At 46.0% G+C, this 21100-nt stretch overlaps 1 protein-coding gene across 5 annotated transcripts in view; it reads left to right on the top strand.

The window, feature by feature from the left end:
• Positions 1-21100, top strand: part of frmpd3 (FERM and PDZ domain containing 3) — a 648120-nt gene that overhangs the window by 510641 nt on the left and 116379 nt on the right. For all 5 annotated transcript variants that reach the window (XM_038775294.1, XM_038775295.1, XM_038775293.1 and 2 more), the window contains 3 exons: positions 1221-1325; positions 4662-4769; positions 9810-9941. In XM_038775294.1, the coding sequence (XP_038631222.1) occupies positions 1221-1325; positions 4662-4769; positions 9810-9941 (345 nt within the window). The remainder of the gene's footprint in view (positions 1-1220; positions 1326-4661; positions 4770-9809; positions 9942-21100) is intronic.

Here is a 21100-nt window from a genome sequence, read left to right as displayed (position 1 = left end):
ATAAAAAAAAATGTCCAGCACCAAAGATAAATCTTTCAAGATATGTATATTTGATTAGTAGTGCAAAGTGTGCAAAATATAAAATGGAGCATTTCAGATTGAACATAAGTTATATGATGTTAAAATATTTCATCCCTTCTCACACCCACCGATAAAAAGGAGAAAAATAAAATACAACCATTTATGGACATTAGACTTTCCAGGACGAAAGGTATTATGGAATTTTGCAACTTATTAAGCAATCCAGCTAGGTTCTATGTTTACCAAAATTGCAGCCAACTGCTCCCCCAATCACCAGCGTACAGTGTATCAGTCAACTTCATGAACTGCAGCAGCACAACTATCCTGAGGTAGATTTGCAAAGTGAGCATGCATCCTCCTTCCTCTGGAGGCAGTAGAGTCAATGCTACAACACCAATTTATTTTGGCCATGAGTTTACCTTGACTTTATAGACCAGCAGTGAAGTTTCTTTATTAATCAGCTGTATGGATTGATGCACGATCAATAAGCACAGAAACGAAGGAGTAGTCCGAATCGAAGGCTTTAATCTACAAGAAGTGTGCCCAGCAGCTTGAGTACAGAAAGAACGATGACTGTTGGGAGACACGGGTTCTTATACTCCACCTCGTGGGTGGAGTTACCTTCATCTCGACCAATGGGAAAGCAACACTTGGGCCAATGGGCAGCGAGCCTTCTCCACCAATAGCAGCTCACACTCCCAGGTACCGTAGTACCTCTAGTCATATTACCACATTGATCTTCTTCATCTATAGGCAAAGGCTCCACATAAAAGATGAATGTGCAAAATAACTGAGTTATTTTGTGTTACTGTCAGTGCTCTGTGATTCTCTCCAGAAGAGATTCTCACCCAAATCAGCAATATCGCTATATTCTCAAGAGCTTTCATCATAATTGAAAGTCAAACAAAGGGGATAGTAACAATAATTTCACCATAAACAAATTAATAATTTGTATTAGGAAGGTTAAAAAAAAATAACTTTTAGAAAAGTAATTGTTGCTTTTCTAAAAAGACCTGAAGCAAACAAATGAGACTCTGATTGCTTACAATTCACCATTGTTTCCTTTTCAAAAGTGTAACAAGTTGTTCCAAGGACTCAAGAAATCTGTTTTGTCACTGTTCAATTAACAAGGTATTGGATTGCAACAAGGATACTGCTTTAACATTAACGTAACCTAGGTGATGTTGCTTCTCTTTCAGTCTCCAAAATCTGCCTTTATCAGTGCAGCAAAGAAAGCACAGCTTAGGACGAATCCAGTCAAAGTACGGTTTTCTGAAGAGGTCACAATCAACGGAAACACTTCTGTGAGTCCTCTTAACTTCCATGTTGGACAAAGAGGGGTGAATTTTAAATCCTCCTATGCAGCACACCTGGTGGGGTCTGCGCAATGGAAATTAAGATAGTGGGAAGAGCTCACGCTGCATTCGCACCCTCTCCATATTAACTGGTCTGAAATCAGGTACAGGAATTCCCCTTCAAGCTGAGTGATGCAGGGAATACTCTCATTGTCCTGGCCTCAGAAGGATACTTCAGACCTCCACCATCCCTGGTTTTGGCCACTCCTCATCCCCTCCCCAGTTTGTGGACTTAACTAATTTCCCCTGATTATCCCCTCCCTCACTCCCCCACCCCATTATATTTCTGAATACCCCTTGCATGTCTGACCACCTCCTTCTTTGACTCCCACTCACTAGGGAGCCACAGAAACAATCCTCAGCAAAGTAAATGATGAATTGTCGGGGTGATCGGGAAAAAATCTGAGGATTCAAATGGGATCCGTCCATTAAAGTCTTCAAGTACAGGACAGTTCACTGTACATTTCAACCCTCATACACTATGATTTTGTCTCCCAAACTGATTCTTTATATATTCTGATGCATTCACACCACTGAGTCAGAAGGTAAGCGCACTGGAACACCAAAGAGTAAATTAAATGCAATGTCAGCCTGAGGAACTGATGGAATTTTAGATAGGTATAAAGAATGCCGTTGAAGGAAGAGGCGGGGAACGCGCCCAGAGTCCCACTGAGGTCTCAACAGCACTCTCAAAAGCAGATTCACTGGTAATCCATCTCAGTGTTACTTATGAGACCATGCTTTGCACAAATTGGCTACTGCATTTGCCTACATACAGTGGCTATGCATTTAAAAATATATAATTGATAAGAATGTGCTTTAGGATTTCTCAAGGATATGAAATGAATGACAGGCTGAATTTTGAGGCCTACCTGCATGGCAAAATGGAGGGGTAAAGGCATGGAAGAACTGCCCCTCCTTCCATCACTGTGGCCATCTTGCTAGATCCTGTGAATAGGTGTCCAAGGGACCTGAAGAGGTGACACAGCTGATTTCAATATTGAAAAATGTCAATAAGACCCCAAAGCTATTTTAAGACTGAGATAAGTGGCCTGTGTTCCGTGCGCTCAGTCTCAGGTGGCAGCTGGCCAAACAAGGAGATAACGGGCAAGTTTCCTGTTTTTTTTATAAGGCAGGAGTGTTCCCCAGGCTCCAAAAATCAGACTGGGGGCACTTGCAATTAGAACTGTGGAATCCAACTTGCAAGTGAATGGGACACAACTCAGACAGATCGAACATATGAGGGCATAAGACTGGCAGGCAATATGCTCCATTGTCTGGTTGAAACTTTATGGAACAACGGGTGTCAATTAGTAACATGGTCAAAGCAGTATAATGATTTGGTGTAAATATTTGGAGTGAGGCCCAGGCACCATAGCCGTTGAGGGGGAATAACCAGCTCTGCTGCTCCTCATTCTCTAACAAAGTCTGACTTTTAAAAATTTTGTTCATGGGATGTGGACATCACAGGCCGTGCCAGCATAATAATAATCTTTATTAGTGTCACAAGTAGGCTGACATTAACACTGCAATTAAATCACTGTGAAAAGCCCCCAGTCACCACATTCCGGTGCCTGTTCGGATGCACGGAGGGAGAATTCAGATTGTCCAAATTACCTAACAGCGCACCTTTCGGGTCTTGTGGGAGGAAACCGGAGCACCCGGAGGAAACTCACGCAGACACAGGGAGAACGTGCAGACTCCGCACAGACAGTGACCCAAGCCGGGAATGGAACCTGGGGCCCTGACGCTGTGAAGCAACAGTGCTAACCACTGTGCTACCATGCCACCAATGTAAAATTAAAGCACATAGAATTAGGGATAGTGCAGTGAGATGGATAGAAAACTGGTTGGCAGACAGGAAGCAAAGAGTAGGACTTAACGGATCTTTTTCAAATTGGCAGGCAGCGACTAGTGGGTTACCGAAGGGATCGGTGCTGGGACTCCAGCTATTCACGATACATATTCATGATTTAGATGAGGCAACAAAATGTAATATCTTTAAATGTGCAGGTGACACCAAGTTGGGTGGGAGAGTGAGCTGTGAGGTGGATTCAAAAATGTTTCAATGTGATTTGAACAAGTTAATGAGTAGGCAAATACATGGCAGATGTGGATAAATGTGAGGTTATCCACTTTGGTAGCAAAAACAAGAAGGCAGATTATCATCTGAATGGCTCTCAATTGAGAGAGGGAAATGTGCAATGAGACTAGGGTGTCCTTGTACACCAGCCGCTAAAAGTAAGCATGTAGGTGGTAAAGAAGGCATTCATAGCGAGAGGATTCGAGAACAGGAACAGGGATGTCTTGCTGCTAATTATACAGGACCTTGGTGAGGCCGCACCTGGAATATTGTGTGCATGTTTTGGTCTCCTTATCTGAGGAAGGATGTTCTTGCTCTAGGGGGAGTGCAGCAAACGTTTACCAGACTGATTCCTGGGATGGCGGGACAGACGTATGCGGATAGATTGAATTGATTAGGATTGTATTCACTGAAGTTCAGAAGAATGAGGTGGGAACACATAGAAACCTAAAAATTCGAACAGAATTAGATAAAGTAGATGCAGGAAGAATGTCCCTGATGGTGGGTGTGTCCAAAACAAGGGGCCACAGTCTGAGGATATGGGGTACACCATTTAGGACAGAGATGAGGAGAAATTTCTTCACTCAGAGAATGGTGAGCCTGTGGAATTCGTTACCATAGGAAGTAGTTGAGGCCATGTATGTTTTCAAGAAAAAGTTAGATACAGCAATTAGGGTGAAAGGGATCAAAGGATTTGGGGGGAAAGCAGGGTTAGGATATTGAGTTGGATAATCAGCTATGATCATAATGAATGGCAGAGCAAGCTCGAAGGGCCCAATGGCCTTCTCTTGCTCCTATTTCTATGTTTATATCTCCAATAATTTCCCCTGAGTACTCACTTCATCCTGGATTATGTGCTCCTGTCTTGGAGTGAAGCTTAAAACCATAACCTTCTGGCACTTACTGAGGCTGGTTTAGCACAGTGGGCTGAACAGCTGGCTTGTAATGCAGAACAAGGCCAGCAGCGCGGGTTCAATTCCCGTACCGGCCTCCCCGAACAGGCGCCGGAATGTGGCGACTCGGGGCTTTTCACAGTAACTTCATTGAAGCCTACTTGTGACAATAAGCGATTATTATTAATATTATTATTACATGCCAACACAAACCATTATGACATGGGAATTAACTTACTTTCACTTGTTGGGTAAAAGATATTACAGAAAGATATTGAAATAAATTCAACTACTTTCTATCCCTTTCAGGACCCTATGAAAGAGAAAACTCTGATGTTGATCTCAAACGTGCTGAATGTGTACCTGGAAAACGGTCAGATGAAATCGTTCACCTTTGACAGCAGAACAACTGTGAGGGTAAGAGCATCTGAGAAGAACAAGGGGAAACTTAAATCCATCATCATTTTCAACTAATGCTTTTTGCCAATTCATCTCCATTCCACCCCGTTTCTAACTGGAAGTGGGCAGCTTCGAGATGGATTGGATTTCAGTTTTTATTTGCCACCCAAACCCAATCTATTTGTTTCAGGAAGTCGAAATTAATCCCAAAGATCCTTTCAAAGTAAGCACCAATTAACATGTTAAAATAAATATTTTCTGTGCAGCGGTACTCCCCTCTCTATTTCCACCATCTTCAATTCTCACATTCAGAAATTTTACATTTGTAATCAGAGAATTCAAAATTCTAACTTGGACACTTCTGTACTACCAGGTACTTAACTTTCATTCTTTATGTTATTTAAGCAAGGTACATCTGCACGTAAGTCCTCCAACATTCATATAATTAGTTTTCTGCCATACTTCAGGATCTTTTTGCAGATATATTTGAAAAAGGTATCTTTAAATGCTGCATTTTAAACATAGCGCATATACACGTTAAAAGGTTTCGAGACGATAGGTAATTAAAATGCTACAGATCACATTTTAATGTTGTTTCCCCAAAGATTGTAAATAATAAGTATTTTATTAGCTTGTATTGGAAATTGATGAGCAGCTCAGACTATGGGGCTGGAAGTCATTGGTGCTTTCCCCTCATGATGAAAATGGCAAAGTGGCCCAAACATGGCAATTCCCATTTTCAAGAAAGTGGGAATGGGGGGGGGGGGGGGGGGTACATTTTGCCTATGAGCATTTTAAAGAGGCAGCTGGCCACTTAAATCATCAGATGCCTCCATTCAGTTGGGATTGCAAAATCCCAAATGTGCAGATTAGACTTGGTAGCAGCAGATCTAAACTTCACGTATTCATTTGGATAGTCAGGGTACTCCTTTGGAGAGATAAGGGGCGCGATTCTCCGCTCCCCACGCGGCATGGGAGAATCCCGACAAAATTCACGACCGACCCCCTCGCGCCCCCTGCAATTCCCCCCCTCTCCGAACCGGATGGGCCGAGCGGCCTGCCGTTCGCGGCCGTTTCACAACGGCGGCAAACACACCTGGTCGCTGCCGTCGTGAAACGAGAGTGAGAAGCCCGTTTGGGGCTTGTCGGTGGCCTAGAAAGGAAAGAGCACCATGACTGCTCGGGAGGTTGACAGGCCAACGATCGGTGCCCACCGATCGTCGGGCCAGCGTCCAAATCGGACGCACTATTTCCCCTCCGACGCCCCGCAAGATTAAGCCGCCACGTCTTGCGGGGTGGCTGAGGGGTAACACGGCCACCGCGCATGCGCGGGTTCGTGCCGTCAGCGTCATGACGTCAGCCGCGCATGCGCGGGTTGGAGCCGGCCAACCTGCGCATGCGCGGCTGACGTCATTAAGCATGCCGGCCACGCCATTCTTGGCGCGACACCCCCACGGCCGAGATTTACGGAGCACCGCTCCTAGCCCCGCGGGGAGGGGAGAATAGGGAGCGAGGAGTGACCTCCAAGGCCGTCGTGAAACTCGGCCGAGTTCACGACGGCCCTCCCGATTTTTCCCGGTAGCGGAGAATTCCGCCCAAGGTACCTCTTTAGATCTGGTCTAGGGAACTTTTGGTGGAAGCAAGGTGCCCTTTGGAATTGTTAAAAGTAGGCATTAAAGTATGCAAAAAGTGCATAAATACATTACTGTCAAGCTCATTGGAATTGCCAATAGACCTGTCAAAGGGACGTGTCAAAGATGTCAAGAGGCACCTGTCAAGAAGACCTATCAATAGTACCAAGAGGACCGGTCAAAATGTCAAGGGGACCTGTCAAAGGCACCTGTCAAAATATCAAGAAGACTTGTAAAAGGGAGCTGTGAGGTTGCATTTAAAGACCATGGCCTTTAAATCATTAAAATAAATTGCTGGGGTGTTTAAAAAAAAACATTGCTTCCTTCACTCTGTTTGTTCACATAAGCCTGAGGGTCTGTACTACTGGATTAGTGCTGCAAGGCTGATTTCAGAACCATCCATTATCACAGTAGGGTGCCTGCTATTTCACAGTTTGATTGACAGCTACAAGTGGAGTCGGTCTAGCTCAGTTGGCTGGACAGCTGGTTTGTGATGCAGAACAAGCTCAACAGCATGGGTTCAGTTCCCATACCGTTATTCATGCAGGCCCTGACTTCTCAACCTTGTCCTTCGCCTGAGGTGTGGTGATCCTCAGGTTAAATCACCACCAGTCAGCTCTCCACCTCAAAGGGGAAAACAACCTGTGGTGATCTGGGACTCTGGTGACTTTACTTTCCAAGTGGTTGTAAACTCTTTGAAGGTGGACTATGAATTACAATGCTTGTTGTTATAAGGAACTGTGCACTAGACTGAAATGTTTGTTGCACTAAAGCTTTGTTTAGTTGAAGAAATATAAATGTAGTAAATATTTTTTTAATGAACGAGGTGTTTTTGTTTTCAATATATTATTATAGAAGTTTATTATAGAAAACATATTTCATCAACTCTGCATGGGTCCTGCCCATCATGAGTACTCAGTGAGTTGACATGATTGGTGTCGGGCAAAGGATAGTGGATAGGGGGCATGGGTTAGTATAGGTTAGCACTAAGTTGGCCCGGGGCTATAAAGGGTCATGACAGTGGGAAGAGGGGCAGAGGCTGGCATGGAGGGTATGGGGACCATGGAGGTGGAGAGACATAGGGTGGGATTCTCCCCTACCCGGCGGGGCGGAGGGGTCCTGGTGTGATGGAGTGGCGTGAACCACTCCGGCGTCAAGCCGCCCCAAGGGTGCGGATGTCTCTGCACCTTTAGGGGCCAATCCCTAACATTGAGGGGCTAGGCCCGCGCCAGAGTGGTTGGCACCCCCCGGGGCCAGATCGCCCCGCGCCCCCGCTGAGGACCCCGGAGCCCGCCCGTACCGCTTGGTCCCGCCGGTAAGGTAGGTGGTTTGATCCACGCCGGTGGGAGAGGCATGACAGCGGCGGGACTTCAGCCCATCGCGGGCCGGAGAATCGCCGGGGGGGGGGGGGGGGGCCTCCGACCAGCGCGCCGCATTTCCCGCCCCCGTCGAATCTCTGGTGCCGGAGACTTCGGGAGACGGCGGAGGCGGGATTTACGCCGGCCCCCGGCGATTCTCCGACCCGGCGGGCGGTCGGAGAATCCCGCCCATAGAGTATTAGCAGCCATGGGGGGGGGGGGGGGGGGGGGGGGGACTTGGTTAGCATGAAGGTTATTAGGGATTATGTGTTGGATACATGGCATGGATGGAGCATGGGAAGTGAAGGGTGAGGGTTCGAGGATGGTTTCATGTTTTATTCTTTTTTTTAAATTTTTGGACACAGTGCTGGAGCCCCAAGGCAGCCATTCCACGCAGCCAGCCTCTGCTCCTTCTTCACTTATTCCAGGTTCACCTGCCCGGACTTTGCATCCAGTGCAATACCTGGGCAATAGGCAGGATCATTCAGACTTTTAAAATGAAAGCTGTGCAGGGCTTCACTACTTTAGAAGGGCTGGTACACAATTATAGTCAGTGAGATTCACTACTTTGGAAGTACTGGTGTAAAATTAGAGTTAGTGAGATTCACTACTTTAGAAGTGCTGGTGTAAAATTAGAGTTAGTGAGATTCATTACTTTGGAAGGGCTGCTGTACAATTAGATTCAGTGAGATTCATTACTTTGGAAGTGCTGGTACACAATTATAGTCAGTGAGATTCACTACTTTGGAAGTGCTGGTGTAAAATTAGAGTTAGTGAGATTCACTACTTTGGAAGTGCTGGTATACAATTAGAGTCAGTGAAATTCACTACTTTGAAAGTGCTGGTGTACAATTAGATTCAGTGAAATTCGCTACCTTGGAAGTGCTGGTGTACAATTAGATTCAGTGAAATTCACTACCTTGGAAGTGCTGGTGTACAATTAGATTCAGTGAGAACCACTACTTTGGAATTGCCGGTGTAGAGTTAAAAGTCATTAATTAAGTCAAATAACACAACCCATTAATGTGAAAAATGTGGCATGTTCTGTATTTTGTATCATTATGTAATGACAAGTTGTCCTGACTGAGTTCAATTAAATATACTCTGTGTATTCATCTTACTCTGAAATAAAGCTGTTTATTGACTTGCATCTGACTTTGTCTCACCAATTGCTTGCTTGGTTCCCTTTGGAGAAATTGAAGAATCTGCAGAGGGCATGAATATTGCCATTTTCATACAACTACAGGGGCAGTGCCTGTCCATTCCCATAGAAGTGATGCTTGGTCCATTTATGGGATCAATGGATGCTGCTGAACCCAAGGAGGTATCTAGAGAATGCCTGAATGTGCAACAACAGCTTTTTAAAACTTTTTTCTAGCTTCCGAGGTTATGTATCTGAAAATAAGAAGTCAGATTAAATAGGTTTGCTTACATGTTTTGTTTCAGCTTCACTAGATCTGTCATACCTTTAATGGAATCCCTTTAAATAAATTATTTCTGTGCCAGTAGATCTCTCTTGGATATTCCATTGTCAAGTTAGGAAATAAATACAATAAATACAATATGGAGTATAAAACTTAAGACCACAGATTCATTGATCACTACTGCCTGTGAAGATAGTGAAAATTTGATCCATCCACTGGTATAAAAGGTTTCAGTCTTCACATTATTGCAAAACAAGGATCTTCTGCTATACTTGCACCATTCTCTTTCAAATTCATAGGTATTTGTTACATGAGTAACAGCACAGATTTTGAGTGGAGTCCATACCTGGCACTGGATAAAAATGGTAATTTGAATAATTTCCACAGTTCTTCAAAATTAGAACAAGAATATAGTTAATTATTGAAAGTTAAGTCAATGGAATGGATATAATGGAGTTTCTCCAGGTTTTCCATGACTCTGCCACTAAAGTTACAGCAGACAAACTAGAAAACATCATTCTACTCTATATCTTACTCACATTTTAACACTTGTATTTTGATGTTGAATAGTATTGACTGTTTCGCCTCTGAGGACTCTATTAGAAATTTGCAGATTCTGACTTACACAGTGTTTTGCATTTGTAGGACGTGATTCTTACGCTGCAGGATAAGCTGTGTCTCAGGTGCATAGAACACTTTGCCCTGGTACTGGAGGTAGGCAATGAAGGGCCAGAGAAGAAACTCCTTCTGCTTCATGAGGCAGAGACTCTGATACAGGTCAGTACAAGCAGCTGTTACAACTGTTCTGACATTAATGTTTTAGCAGTTGTCTCTTTTTATTTGTCTTTTGATCATATATCTTTCTAATTTTTCTTCAAAACCTTTTCTCAACACGCCTTAGGATATGATTCTCTGGGTGTGAGAGGAGTTCTGAGCCTCAAAGAGGCATCCTTCAAGCATTAGCTTGGGCATGATTATCGAGTGAGGTAAGGGGTGGTACCACCCCCATTCATGTCTGATGCCCTCCTCATCTAATTGACACTTGCACACTTCTGGCAGGAATGTAATGGTTGGGAACAGGAATCATTAATCTTTTGTCTTTGCCTATTATTCAGAGACTGGTGGTGGTGGTGATGGAGGAGGGGGGGTTGGCTTCTCTAGGGGGATTATGGTGAAGTTTTAGAGGCAAGGAGAATTGGATTTAGATGTGTATAAAGGTTAAATGCCTATCAATGACATCTGGTTGGAAGCCAACATCATCCTGTCACTTCTAGGTTTCACCTCAATGAGTTTAAAGGCACATAGGAAACCCTGGGCAGCTTTTGGGTAAAGCATTTAAATATTCTAATATGCAATTAAGTACTGTTTTAATCAAAGACTCGCGCCATAACAGCCAGCTATAACACTCAGCTGCCCTATTTTCCAAGCTGCTAACAATTCACCAGAGTCACCAAGACAAGTGCAAAATGGGAAGTGTTTCTTCAGTGTAACTGGCAGGCCGAGAAGTCTTCAATCAGTGAAACTGAAGAGTTATTCAAAGCACTTCTTTCTCAGGGGCTGCTGTCACTGCTTGACAGGTGGTTGCCAACTTCTTGTCAGTCACTTTACCTGTCTAGCACTTCATTCATCTACAACTGCACATTTGTGCATCCACCTTCACCAGGATATGGAAGCAGCTTATACCTTTGATGGAGAATAAGAGGAAGAGCAAAACTAGCAGCATGAGCAATGGCTATCATAGTGCATGTCCCTGGAGGGCCACCCTAACCCCAGATCTCTGCCTCATCCCCATGTTCTGCACTCTCTTCTGCAGATTCAAAATCCATGTGTATTCAGCCATTCTCATCCACGCCAGTGTTCCTTCAATTAGAAATTTACAGACCCGGTGTGTCATGCTGCCCACCCTCTAACTGACTGGGGAACCTGGAAGCAGGATACTAATACCATTTCTCAGAGCCTCGTCAAAGCCCGCTGGATTTCCCAATGGGTTGCTGATCCACTAATCCTGTTTTTCCTGGGTGGATTAAGTTTGAAAACTCAGCCCTATGTGTCTAGTCCTAGCACCACGATTGCATTGGAAGATGCATAAGCAGAACCAGAGGTCCAATCTTGGATAGAAGAAATGAAGAGGTAGATTGTTCCCAAAGGATCGATTTTAACCCACTGAAATCACGTGGGTGGGCAGTTCAAATTGTTTAACCAATTTACCCATACTGATTCCTCCTCCTTCTGGAATATGTTACGAAGACATGCTTGTGTCAAATATTTATTTTTAATTCATCGGGCTAGAAACAAGAATTGGACTTTAAGGCAGAATTTTTGAAACAGACTAAAGTGATTTCAACCTACAGCAAAGTGGTTGAATCTAATCTACATCGCCATATATCCCACAGATAGCCAGTCTCAGAAACTAATTTCAAAAAATGACGCCCTTCTGGGAGTTTTAAACAACCTTCTGCCATCCTTATCAAAGACATTCATGGCAGCCGTTAGTAGTCAAGAATTGGAAACAAACCATTCTGAGACTAATCACATGAACAAATGGCTTTGATTCTAAGATAACATCCAGACTTGATTCAATCAAATTATAGTTGGAATATACAATTTGTAACTGACAGTTGGAAAGAGAAGACACTTGAAATGCCAAGTTCTATTTCTGTGTGTTTTAACATATGGTTTACAGAACATCAGCAGCAGTTGAGCAAAGGAAAGCTTCCTCCTCTCGCTCTCTCTCTCCATCTAAAAACTGAGCTCTGTCTACTAAATTTGATTGTAGCCAGTGTTGCACGAGACAGTTTTTTTTAATCGATATTTTTATTTGAGTTTTTCCATTTTTACAATTAACACAACAACCCTCAAAACTGGTACAGTACAGCATAAATGCTTTTGTGTACATGAATACAGAAAAAGACAGGATTAAACTTGGTGCCTCTGTGTCTACCAGGAAAAAACAGTGAATTGATAAACTGTAGAATGAGGGAGAAGAGGATAATGCCATGAAAACATGGTAAAAATGCTGCACACCTCACGTGTAGCGATCGCCCATACAGCCAAAGAAAATGTAGGATAAGATTTTCACGCCGTGTTCGGGCATGCACCAAAACCTACCCCCCTCGGTGGGCCGGCTAATCATGTGCACATGTTCTGGTCGTGCCCTAAACTCAGGGGGTACTGGCAGGGATTCGCGGACTTCATGTCTTGGGTTTTGAAAACTGGGGTGGTAGTGAGTCCTGAGGTGGCAATCTTTGGGGTGTCGGAGGACCCGGGAGTCCAGGAGGAGAAGGAGGCCGACATCTTGGCCTTTGCATCCCTGGTAGCCCAGCGACGAATACTGGTGGCTTGGAGGGACTCAAAGCCCCCGAAGACTGAAGCATGGCTATCGGACATGGCAAGCTTCCTCGGTCTAGAGAAGGTTAAATTTGCCTTGAGAGGTTCACTATCAGGGTTCGCCCGGAGGTGGCAGCCATTCATTGACTTCTCTCGGAGAATTAATCGCCAGTAGGGGAGTTCGGGGGGGGGGGGGGGGGGGGGGAGGCTAGGGTAGAGTACAGTAGGGAGTGGTTTAGGCAGGTCCTTGTGAGAATGGAGTCGTGGTTTGCACTATGTGTTATTTGCTTTTCTTTCTGTACAGTACTATACAATGTAATTGTTTTATATGCCAAAAATACCTCAATAAAATTGTTTATTAAAAAAATACCTACCTCCCCCAATTCCAATTGTACCAGAGGTACTAGTGACACTTTGTAATGTCCTTTTAACAGATAAGAGACCTGTCTGTACCTTTGCAGGATCCATCCAACCATTCTTTAACCACAGAATAAAGAAAATACAGAATTAATTCGTGAAGACCTTAGTTCTAAGGGGATATCTTACATGCAACCATCAAACACAACAAATCGGCAAAATCTAGTGCAGTACAGAGTGATCATTATTCCACAAATATATACAGAGAAGACCAGCTAATATTCATACAATTGGTTCAGGTTGTATTTGATACATTGTCAGTGTCTCCCTTCATATGGAAAATGAAAGAATAAAAGGAGACCGAAAAGAGTAGGGGATCTCAGGATAATGGGATGCCAGGATAAAGCCATGAACACATGGCCCTCTAATGTACGCCCTTCTTCACGAAGCAACCAAGGATTCTTACACCATGCCAAGACTCGCAATACAACAAGACCTCATTCCTCTCCATCCAAATCACAGGCACTGCTCAGGCCCCACCCTCATCGAAAAGCTTAAACCACTGTTCATCAACTAAACCCCACAGACAAGGAGAAGAAGGATTGTCAAGACACCCATCGACAAGATATCTCAGGGAAAAATACAATTCTCCTCCTCGACTGGATAAGGGAACACCCCGAGATCCAAATATAACAGATCAGAACCTGTATCAGCACCTCACCTACTCATAGATGTATCATAGAATTTACAGTGCAGAAGGAGGCCATTTGGCCCATCATGTCTGCACTGGCTCCTGGAAAGAGCACCCTACCCAAGGTCAACACCTCCACCCTATCCCCACAACCCAGTAACCCCACCCAACACTAAGGGCAATTTTGGACACTAAGGGCAATTTATCATGGCCAATCCACCTAACCTGCACATCTTTGGACTGTGGGAGGAAACCGGAGCACCCGGAGGAAACCCACGCACACACGGGGAGGATGTGCAGATTCCGCACAGACAGTGACCCAAGCCGGAATCGAACCTGGGACCCTGGAGCTTTGAAGCAATTGTGCTATCCACAATGCTACCGTGCTGCCCACAAATAAAGACAGGAAACCCCAGAGAGAGAGGAACACCAAGATTATCAAACAGACATCCAACATGTTCTAGCAACCAGGGACAGACAGCATAACCTCATATGAAACAGGATACTGTCCCCCAGGGGAGACTCAGCCTCAAGAAGGACAGTCTGGCAATCAATGAATAAGACCATTTGAAGGAGAGCGACCTATTCCTCCATCCAGCCTAATCTCCAAACAAAGAATCTAACAACGCTGAACTGAAGCACTCGGACTTGCACACAGGCCTCACAGTCAACGGGATACTGTTGGGGAGGGTGGTGGCCCTCTGATGGACGTTAGAGGCAACTCCCTTAAAGAGATACTGGGGATACTACATCCCCAGGGGAAGCAAATCACAAGAAGGAGATCAAAAGGAGTCATCACAGGAGAGGATGGTCCACTCCCCCAACCATCGTACCACCACTAACGACAATGTTTATAAACATTTAGCTATGAGTGACAACTCCTGGACCACATCAAAGGCAGTTAAGTGCATTCTGTTTGTTTCAAAGCCACTCAAGCATGAAGGGAGATGAATGAAACAATGCAGACAGCTGAGTATGAGTGGAAGCTATAAATCACAGCCTGATGAAAGCAATTTCACAGAGAAATGAATTAAAGGCTTGCAGATCTAAGATCGAAGGGGGTTTAAATCCAGCTGACTGGCTTTCTCTTCCCAGGAATTGACAGGTGCGGCTTCCTCTGCCTGAGCCAGCAGGTGTATTGCACAGGTGAGTTTTAAAGCAGTGATTTTTTTTTCACTGCCCCTGTCTGGACTGTTCTCTAGCTTCCAGATATTGTTCTCACTTCTGGGGGCTTCCAAGCAATGGTCTCTCTAATGCGGGGTTTCCCTAATTATGAAATGAAAATCGCTTATTGTCACGAGTAGGCTTCAAATGAAGTTACTGTGAAAAGCCCCTAGTCGCCACAACCCGGCACCTGTTCGGGGAGGCTGTTACGGGAATCGAACCGTGCTGCTGGCCTGCTTGGTCTGCTTTCAAAGCCAGCGATTTAGCCCTGTGCTAAACAGTCCTATTAGGGGGTCTCTGATGGAGGTCTCTCTAATTGGGGGGTCTCTGTGGGGTTCTCTCCAATTGGGGGGGTCTCTGATTGGGGTCTTTCTAATTGGGGGGTCTCTTGTGGGTGTCTTTCTAATTAGGGGGTCTCTGGTGGGGGTCTTTCTAATTGGGGGGTCTCTGGTGGGGGTCTTTCTAATTGGGGGGTCTCTGATGGGGGTCTTTCTAATTGGGGGGTCTCTGGTGGGATTCACTCTAATTGTATCATCTCTGGTGGCAGTCTTTCTAATTGGGGAGTCTCTTGTGGGGGTCTCTAATTGGGGGGCCTCTAGTGGGGGGGTAAGGGAGTCAGGTGGGAGTGGAGTGGGCAAGGCTTGCACTGTTCGGGAGGGTGGTGGCCCTCTGATGGACTTTGGAGGCAACTCCCTCAAAGAGCTACCTCCTTGGCCCACTGCTAGGCCTCGCGCGTCAGGGCCAGATTTGTCAGGGCCTGCACCAACTCGCGCCCAGAGGACTGGAAAATCACATGGGCTCGATGAATATGGTGCCCGACCCGTTAATGTCAATCCCGACGCCAACGGGGGACCGGAGCATTGGAACAGGATCGGCGCCAGGCACCAATCCCATTTTCTGCCCGACGCTGGATTCTCTGCCGGATCAGGAGCTCTGCTGTCGGCGGCAGGCAGCAGATCATCCAGTCCAGTTTCTCAGGTCGACGTCTATTCCTTTTGGGTTGCACTCCACATTCTGGAACCTGGCGACTCAAGAACTTGGAAGTGTCCTCTGTTCCTTCAGCAAGTGGTACTTCCTGGGAAGTTACTCCAGTGTCCGTCTCTATAGGTATTTGAAAGTCCTCGGGAACAAAATCTGAATTTGTCTCTGTGTTTGATCTCTGTTCAGGAATATCACTCGTTAGATATTCCAATGGAAAGATTTAGAATCATGGAGTCACAGACTTTTTACAGCACGGAAAGAGGCCCTTCAGTCCATCGTGTCCGAGCCAGCCAGCAAGCACCTATCTACTCGAAACCTATTTCCCTGCACTTGGCCCATAGCCAGATGGTATGGCATTTCAAATGCTCCTCTAAATATTTCTTAAATGTTGTGAAGGCTCCAGCCTCTACCACCCTTTCAGGCAGCAAATTCCAGATTCCCACCACCCTCTGGGTGAAAAAGATTTTCCTCGCGTCTCTCGAAACCTCCTGCCTAATATCTTAAATTCATGCCCCTGGTTGTTTACGCCTCCGCTAAGGGAAAATGTTCTTTTCTATCCACCCTACCTATGCCCCTCATAATTTTATACACCTACTCAGGTCACCCCCCTCAGCCTGCTCTGCACCAAGGAAAACAACCCCAGCCTATCCAGTCGATAGCTGAACCTTAATGAGAAGTTTCCACAATATCATTTCATGAAGTTAGTAGTTGGGCAGTATGATGTCGCCAAACTCTTTCATCAATCGTCTCCGTTGTGTATGATAATGGACCTGCTTTTGGTAGGATCACAGCAGGTACCCATTTCTCATTGGTAATGTAGCTTCTTGCTACCAGTTGAGTTTAATTTTTCCTATCCATCCTCTACTAAATCAAGCAGGAAAATTTTCACCGAGAACCTGGAGAGACAACTCGCTCTTTGTCCATTTGCTTCTACTTTTGAAATAATCTATCCTTTTAATGATACAACCTCTTCTGTATACATACTTAGGATCACATTTGATGGTTTTGAAGGCAGATGCTTCAGCTTCAGATTATAAATTGTCTCTGGTGTCAATGATATAGCTGCATCCATATCAACTTCCATTTTGATTTGGTTACTATCAAGTCTTGGGAATATCCCGAAACTTTGTTGATTGCCCCACACCAATAAAACGCCTAGTTTCAGCTTTTGAATTTGTCCGGGTATGTAGTCTCATGAGGGGTCTTGAACTTGGTCAGTTAACTTATAGACACATCTAGTCTGCTTAGATGTGTTTTTTTTCCACACTTTGAGTGTTGGTGAAGTTGGCCGTGTCCAGCATGCTTTGGCAGTGTGGCCCATCTGCCATTTTGTCTATTCCAGTGTTCTCTTGCTGGTTGTCCAACCTGTGTACATTGATGACATGGTAGTCCCTTTGAAGCCTTGTTTCTTGTGGTCTCCATCTTGTGGATCTTCTCTCCAGCCCCCATTTGTGAAGCCTCTTTTGTTGCTAGCTCCATAGATATGATAACTTCTACGTCAGCTTTGAGAGTTAAGTCGCTAAAAGTAAGACGCTTCCTCTGAACAGCTTCATTGTGGAATCCACAAACCAGCCTATCATGAAGGGTATCATCTTGTGTGGCACCAAACTGGCAGTATTTTGCTAACCTTCAAGTCGCTATGAATTGTAAAATGCTTTCACCTTCTTCTTCACTACGGTGGTGGAACTGAAACCTTTCTGCAATTAACAACTGTTTAGCTGAGAAATGCACATCTAGAATTTTCATTAATTTGTCGTAGGTCTTATCTCCCGGCTTTGCTGGATGGACTACGTTTTTCAGCAGCATAAAAGTTTTACGCCCGACCAAATTGAGAAATATTGCAACTTATAGGTCCTCCGGTCTTTGATTCGCTATGCGATAAAGTTGAAATCTCTCTTATGAGTTTCAAGTCTTACAGTTTTCATCAAATGCATCCATGTGCCGGTTTTTCCCACCATTCCGGATAATGAATCCTAGGGTCTATACTTAAATCAACCCTTTCCTTGGATTGTCACCTCGCCGTTGCGGGGACCCTTAAACATTCCAATTATCCCGAGAGCAATGCTGTTCGGAATCTTAAGCTCCTGGCTTAATGTTGGAGGTAATGTTGGAGCGCAGGAACCAGACAAAGCACAAAACAAGTCCCCAACGATGGATCAGGCAGAAGATACTCATATGGTGTGAACGGCTGAGATGGTGGATGAAGGCTGCAGCAGTAGGGAGATTCCCAGTCATAAGGTTCCCTTGCCACTGGAACTGGACCTACCTCTGTCAAGGACCTTGTGTCTGCTGATGTGCAATGGCATACCCACGTTAAAAGATGTCCCACACCAAGCGTTTACTGAGTGGAAACAAGCACTGCCCCACACAGACAAACTCTGCAGCCATCAGCAAGAGGTGACAGGGACAGGACCATGAGATCTGGACGTTCTTGGGGGGTATTCTCCGCTCCCGGGACTAAGTGCCCACGATGTCGTGAACGCCGTTGCGTTTCACGACGGCGCAAACAGGGCCCGGGAACAACCTATTCTGCCCCCCACAGGGGGCCAGCATGGCGCTGGAGCGGTTCACGCCGCTCCAGCCTCCCCACCGCGCCAACCCGCGCATGCGTAGTTGGGGCAGCTCATTCCTGCGCATGCGCAGTTGGGCCGCGCCATCCTGCGCATGCGCGGGGAACTCCTTACGCGTGTCGGCCCCTCACCAACATGGCGCGAGTGTTCTGGGGCCGGCCGCAGAAGGAGGTAGGCCCGGGGGTGGGGAGTGACTGGCCCGCCGATTGGTGAACCCCTATCGCGGACCAGACCCCCATCGGAGGCCACCCCCCCCCCCCCCGTGGGAGGAGCCTTCCTCCACTCCCACAGGCCGTCCCTCAGCGTTCCCGCAGAGTTCCCACCGGCAGCGACCAGGAGTCGACGGTGTCGGCGGGAACCTGTCGTGTCAGATGGGCGCTCGGCCCATCCGGGCCGGAGAATCACCGCTCACCGTTTGCAGCGATTCTCCAAGCGGCCCGGTGCGATTCTCGCAGCGCTGGTTTCGGGGGGGTGGCAGAATCGCGTGCAGGTGTCGGGGCGGCGTGGCATGACTTGCGCGGCGCCCTGGCGATTCTCCCACCTGGCATGGGGGGGGGGGGGAGAGAATACCGCCCCCTAGCTTCGGACCAGCACATGGACGGTGGAGTTCAATTCAGTCTTCTCATTCTTGGAATAGGACCAGGAAAGCATATCAGCAGATTTCTTCCTGACTGAGCAGCCCTCTTCAGAACCCACTCTGCTCGCTGAGGAAAGGGCTGGAAAAGTGACCTAAAATTAGTCTGGTCTTACAACACCAGATTAAAGTCCAACAGGGTTGTTTCAAATCACTAGCTTTCGGAGCACTGCTTTGAAACAAACCTGTTGGACTTTAATCTGGTGTTGTAAGACTTCTTACTGTGCTCAGCCCAGTCCAACGCCAGCATTCCACATTAAAATTAGTCTTGTGTCCCGGACCTGGCTGGAAAACGGTATCCAGCAAATTCATCTACCCGCGGTCAGAAAATCAAAGTTAAATTGAATTTTAGAATCTGGAATGTTTGAACCCTCATGGATAATCAGCAAAACAATAAATCAGAATGGATTGATTGCCCATGAACTCAGGCCCTTCAATATTTATGTCGCTGCCCTGCAAGAGACCCAAAGAGCAGGCAAAGTGCAACTGAGGGAAGAGGGCAGTGGTCGCACTTTCTTCTGACGGGGAAAACCCAATGATCAACTCTAGGATGCACAAAATTGGGTTTGCATCAAGAACCAGCTCGTCAACAGACTTTCAGAGCTCCCTGTCGACATGAATGAGCATCTCATGACCCAGCATCTACAACATGCCAAGAATTATCAGGCAACGATCATGAGTGCCTACGCCCCATCCCTTGATGCCCACGATGATTCCAAAGAAGGCTTCTACTCCACCCCGGATACCATACATTCCAACATTCATAAGGAAGAAAGATCATCCTCCTTGGGAACTTCAAAGTCAGGGTTAGAAAGGACTCACAAATCTGGCAAGGAACCATCGGAAAGGGAGAAGTTGGGAATTGCAACTCTAACAGGGTTTTCCAGCTCGCCAAATGCACGGAATACCAGCTTGGCATCAGTAACACACTGTTCCGCCAAAAAGACAAGTTCAAGGCTTCCTGGAGACATCCACGATCAAAGCACTAGGATTTGATCGACTTTATCATCATCCGATCCCAAGACTAAAAGGGTACTCATCACCAAAGTGATGACCAGTGCAGACAACTTCTGGAAGACCAGCAGCTCGTCCACTTTTCAACGTCCATCAAACTCCATCAGAAGCAGCAAAAGATGAAGAAACAGCTCAGAGAAAAGATCACTGTTGATCCGCTTCAAGAGCCAAGCTAGTGAACTTCCAATAATGTCTTCTCCAAAATCTCCAAAGTGTCCATTCTAATCGGGGTGGCACAGTGGTTAGCACTGCTCCCTTACAGCATTAGGAACCCGGTGAATTCCAGCCTTGAGTAACTATTTGTGTGGAGATTTCACTTTCTCCCTGTATAAAGACCTAGTCAGATCCATACCTGTGCCCTCACTCTATATATGTAGAAACTCACCAAGGCTTCTCAGATAGCACGTTCTAAACCCATGATAACTACCAACTAGAATGACAAAGGCATCAGATGCATAACGACGTCACCACCTGAAACATCCCCTCCAAGCCACTCACCATGCTGACTTGGAATTATATCACTGTTCCTTCACTGTTGCTGGGTCAAAACCCTGACAATCCTTCCCTATGAACACTATGGGTGTACCTACACCACATAGACCTCAGCAGTTCAAAATGGCAACTCACCATCACCTTCTCAAGGGCAATTATGGATGGACGATAAATGCTGGCTAGCCAGCGATGGCTATATCCCAGGAATTAATAAAACAAAACAAAATAGAACATAGAACATAGAACAGTACAGCACAGAACAGGCCCTTCGGCCCTCGATGTTGTGCCGAGCAATGATCGCCCTACTCAAACCCACGTATCCACCCTATACCCGTAACCCAACAACCCCCCCCCCCCTTAGTTTTTTTTAAGGACACTATGGGCAATTTAGCATGGCCAATCCACCTAACCCGCACATCTTTGGACTGTGGGAGGAAACCGGAGCACCCGGAGGAAACCCACGCACACACGGGGAGGACGTGCAGACTCCGCACAGACAGTGACCCAGCCGGGAATCGAACCTGGGACCCTGGAGCTGTGAAGCATTTATGCTAACCACCATGCTACCGTGCTGCCATTAATGTTGCCTTCTTTTCTGAACTGTCAGACCTTTGCTGTCAGACCACCACCAAACTCCTACCAGCCAGCACGATCAGACTCCAACATACCCACCAAGAGCAAATATCTTGGTAAGCTGGTGCAGTGA

The sequence above is a fragment of the Scyliorhinus canicula genome, chromosome 17 (assembly GCF_902713615.1).
Source record: "Scyliorhinus canicula chromosome 17, sScyCan1.1, whole genome shotgun sequence".
Classification (NCBI taxonomy): domain Eukaryota; kingdom Metazoa; phylum Chordata; class Chondrichthyes; order Carcharhiniformes; family Scyliorhinidae; genus Scyliorhinus; species Scyliorhinus canicula.
This window is presented reverse-complemented; position numbering and strand designations above follow the sequence as displayed.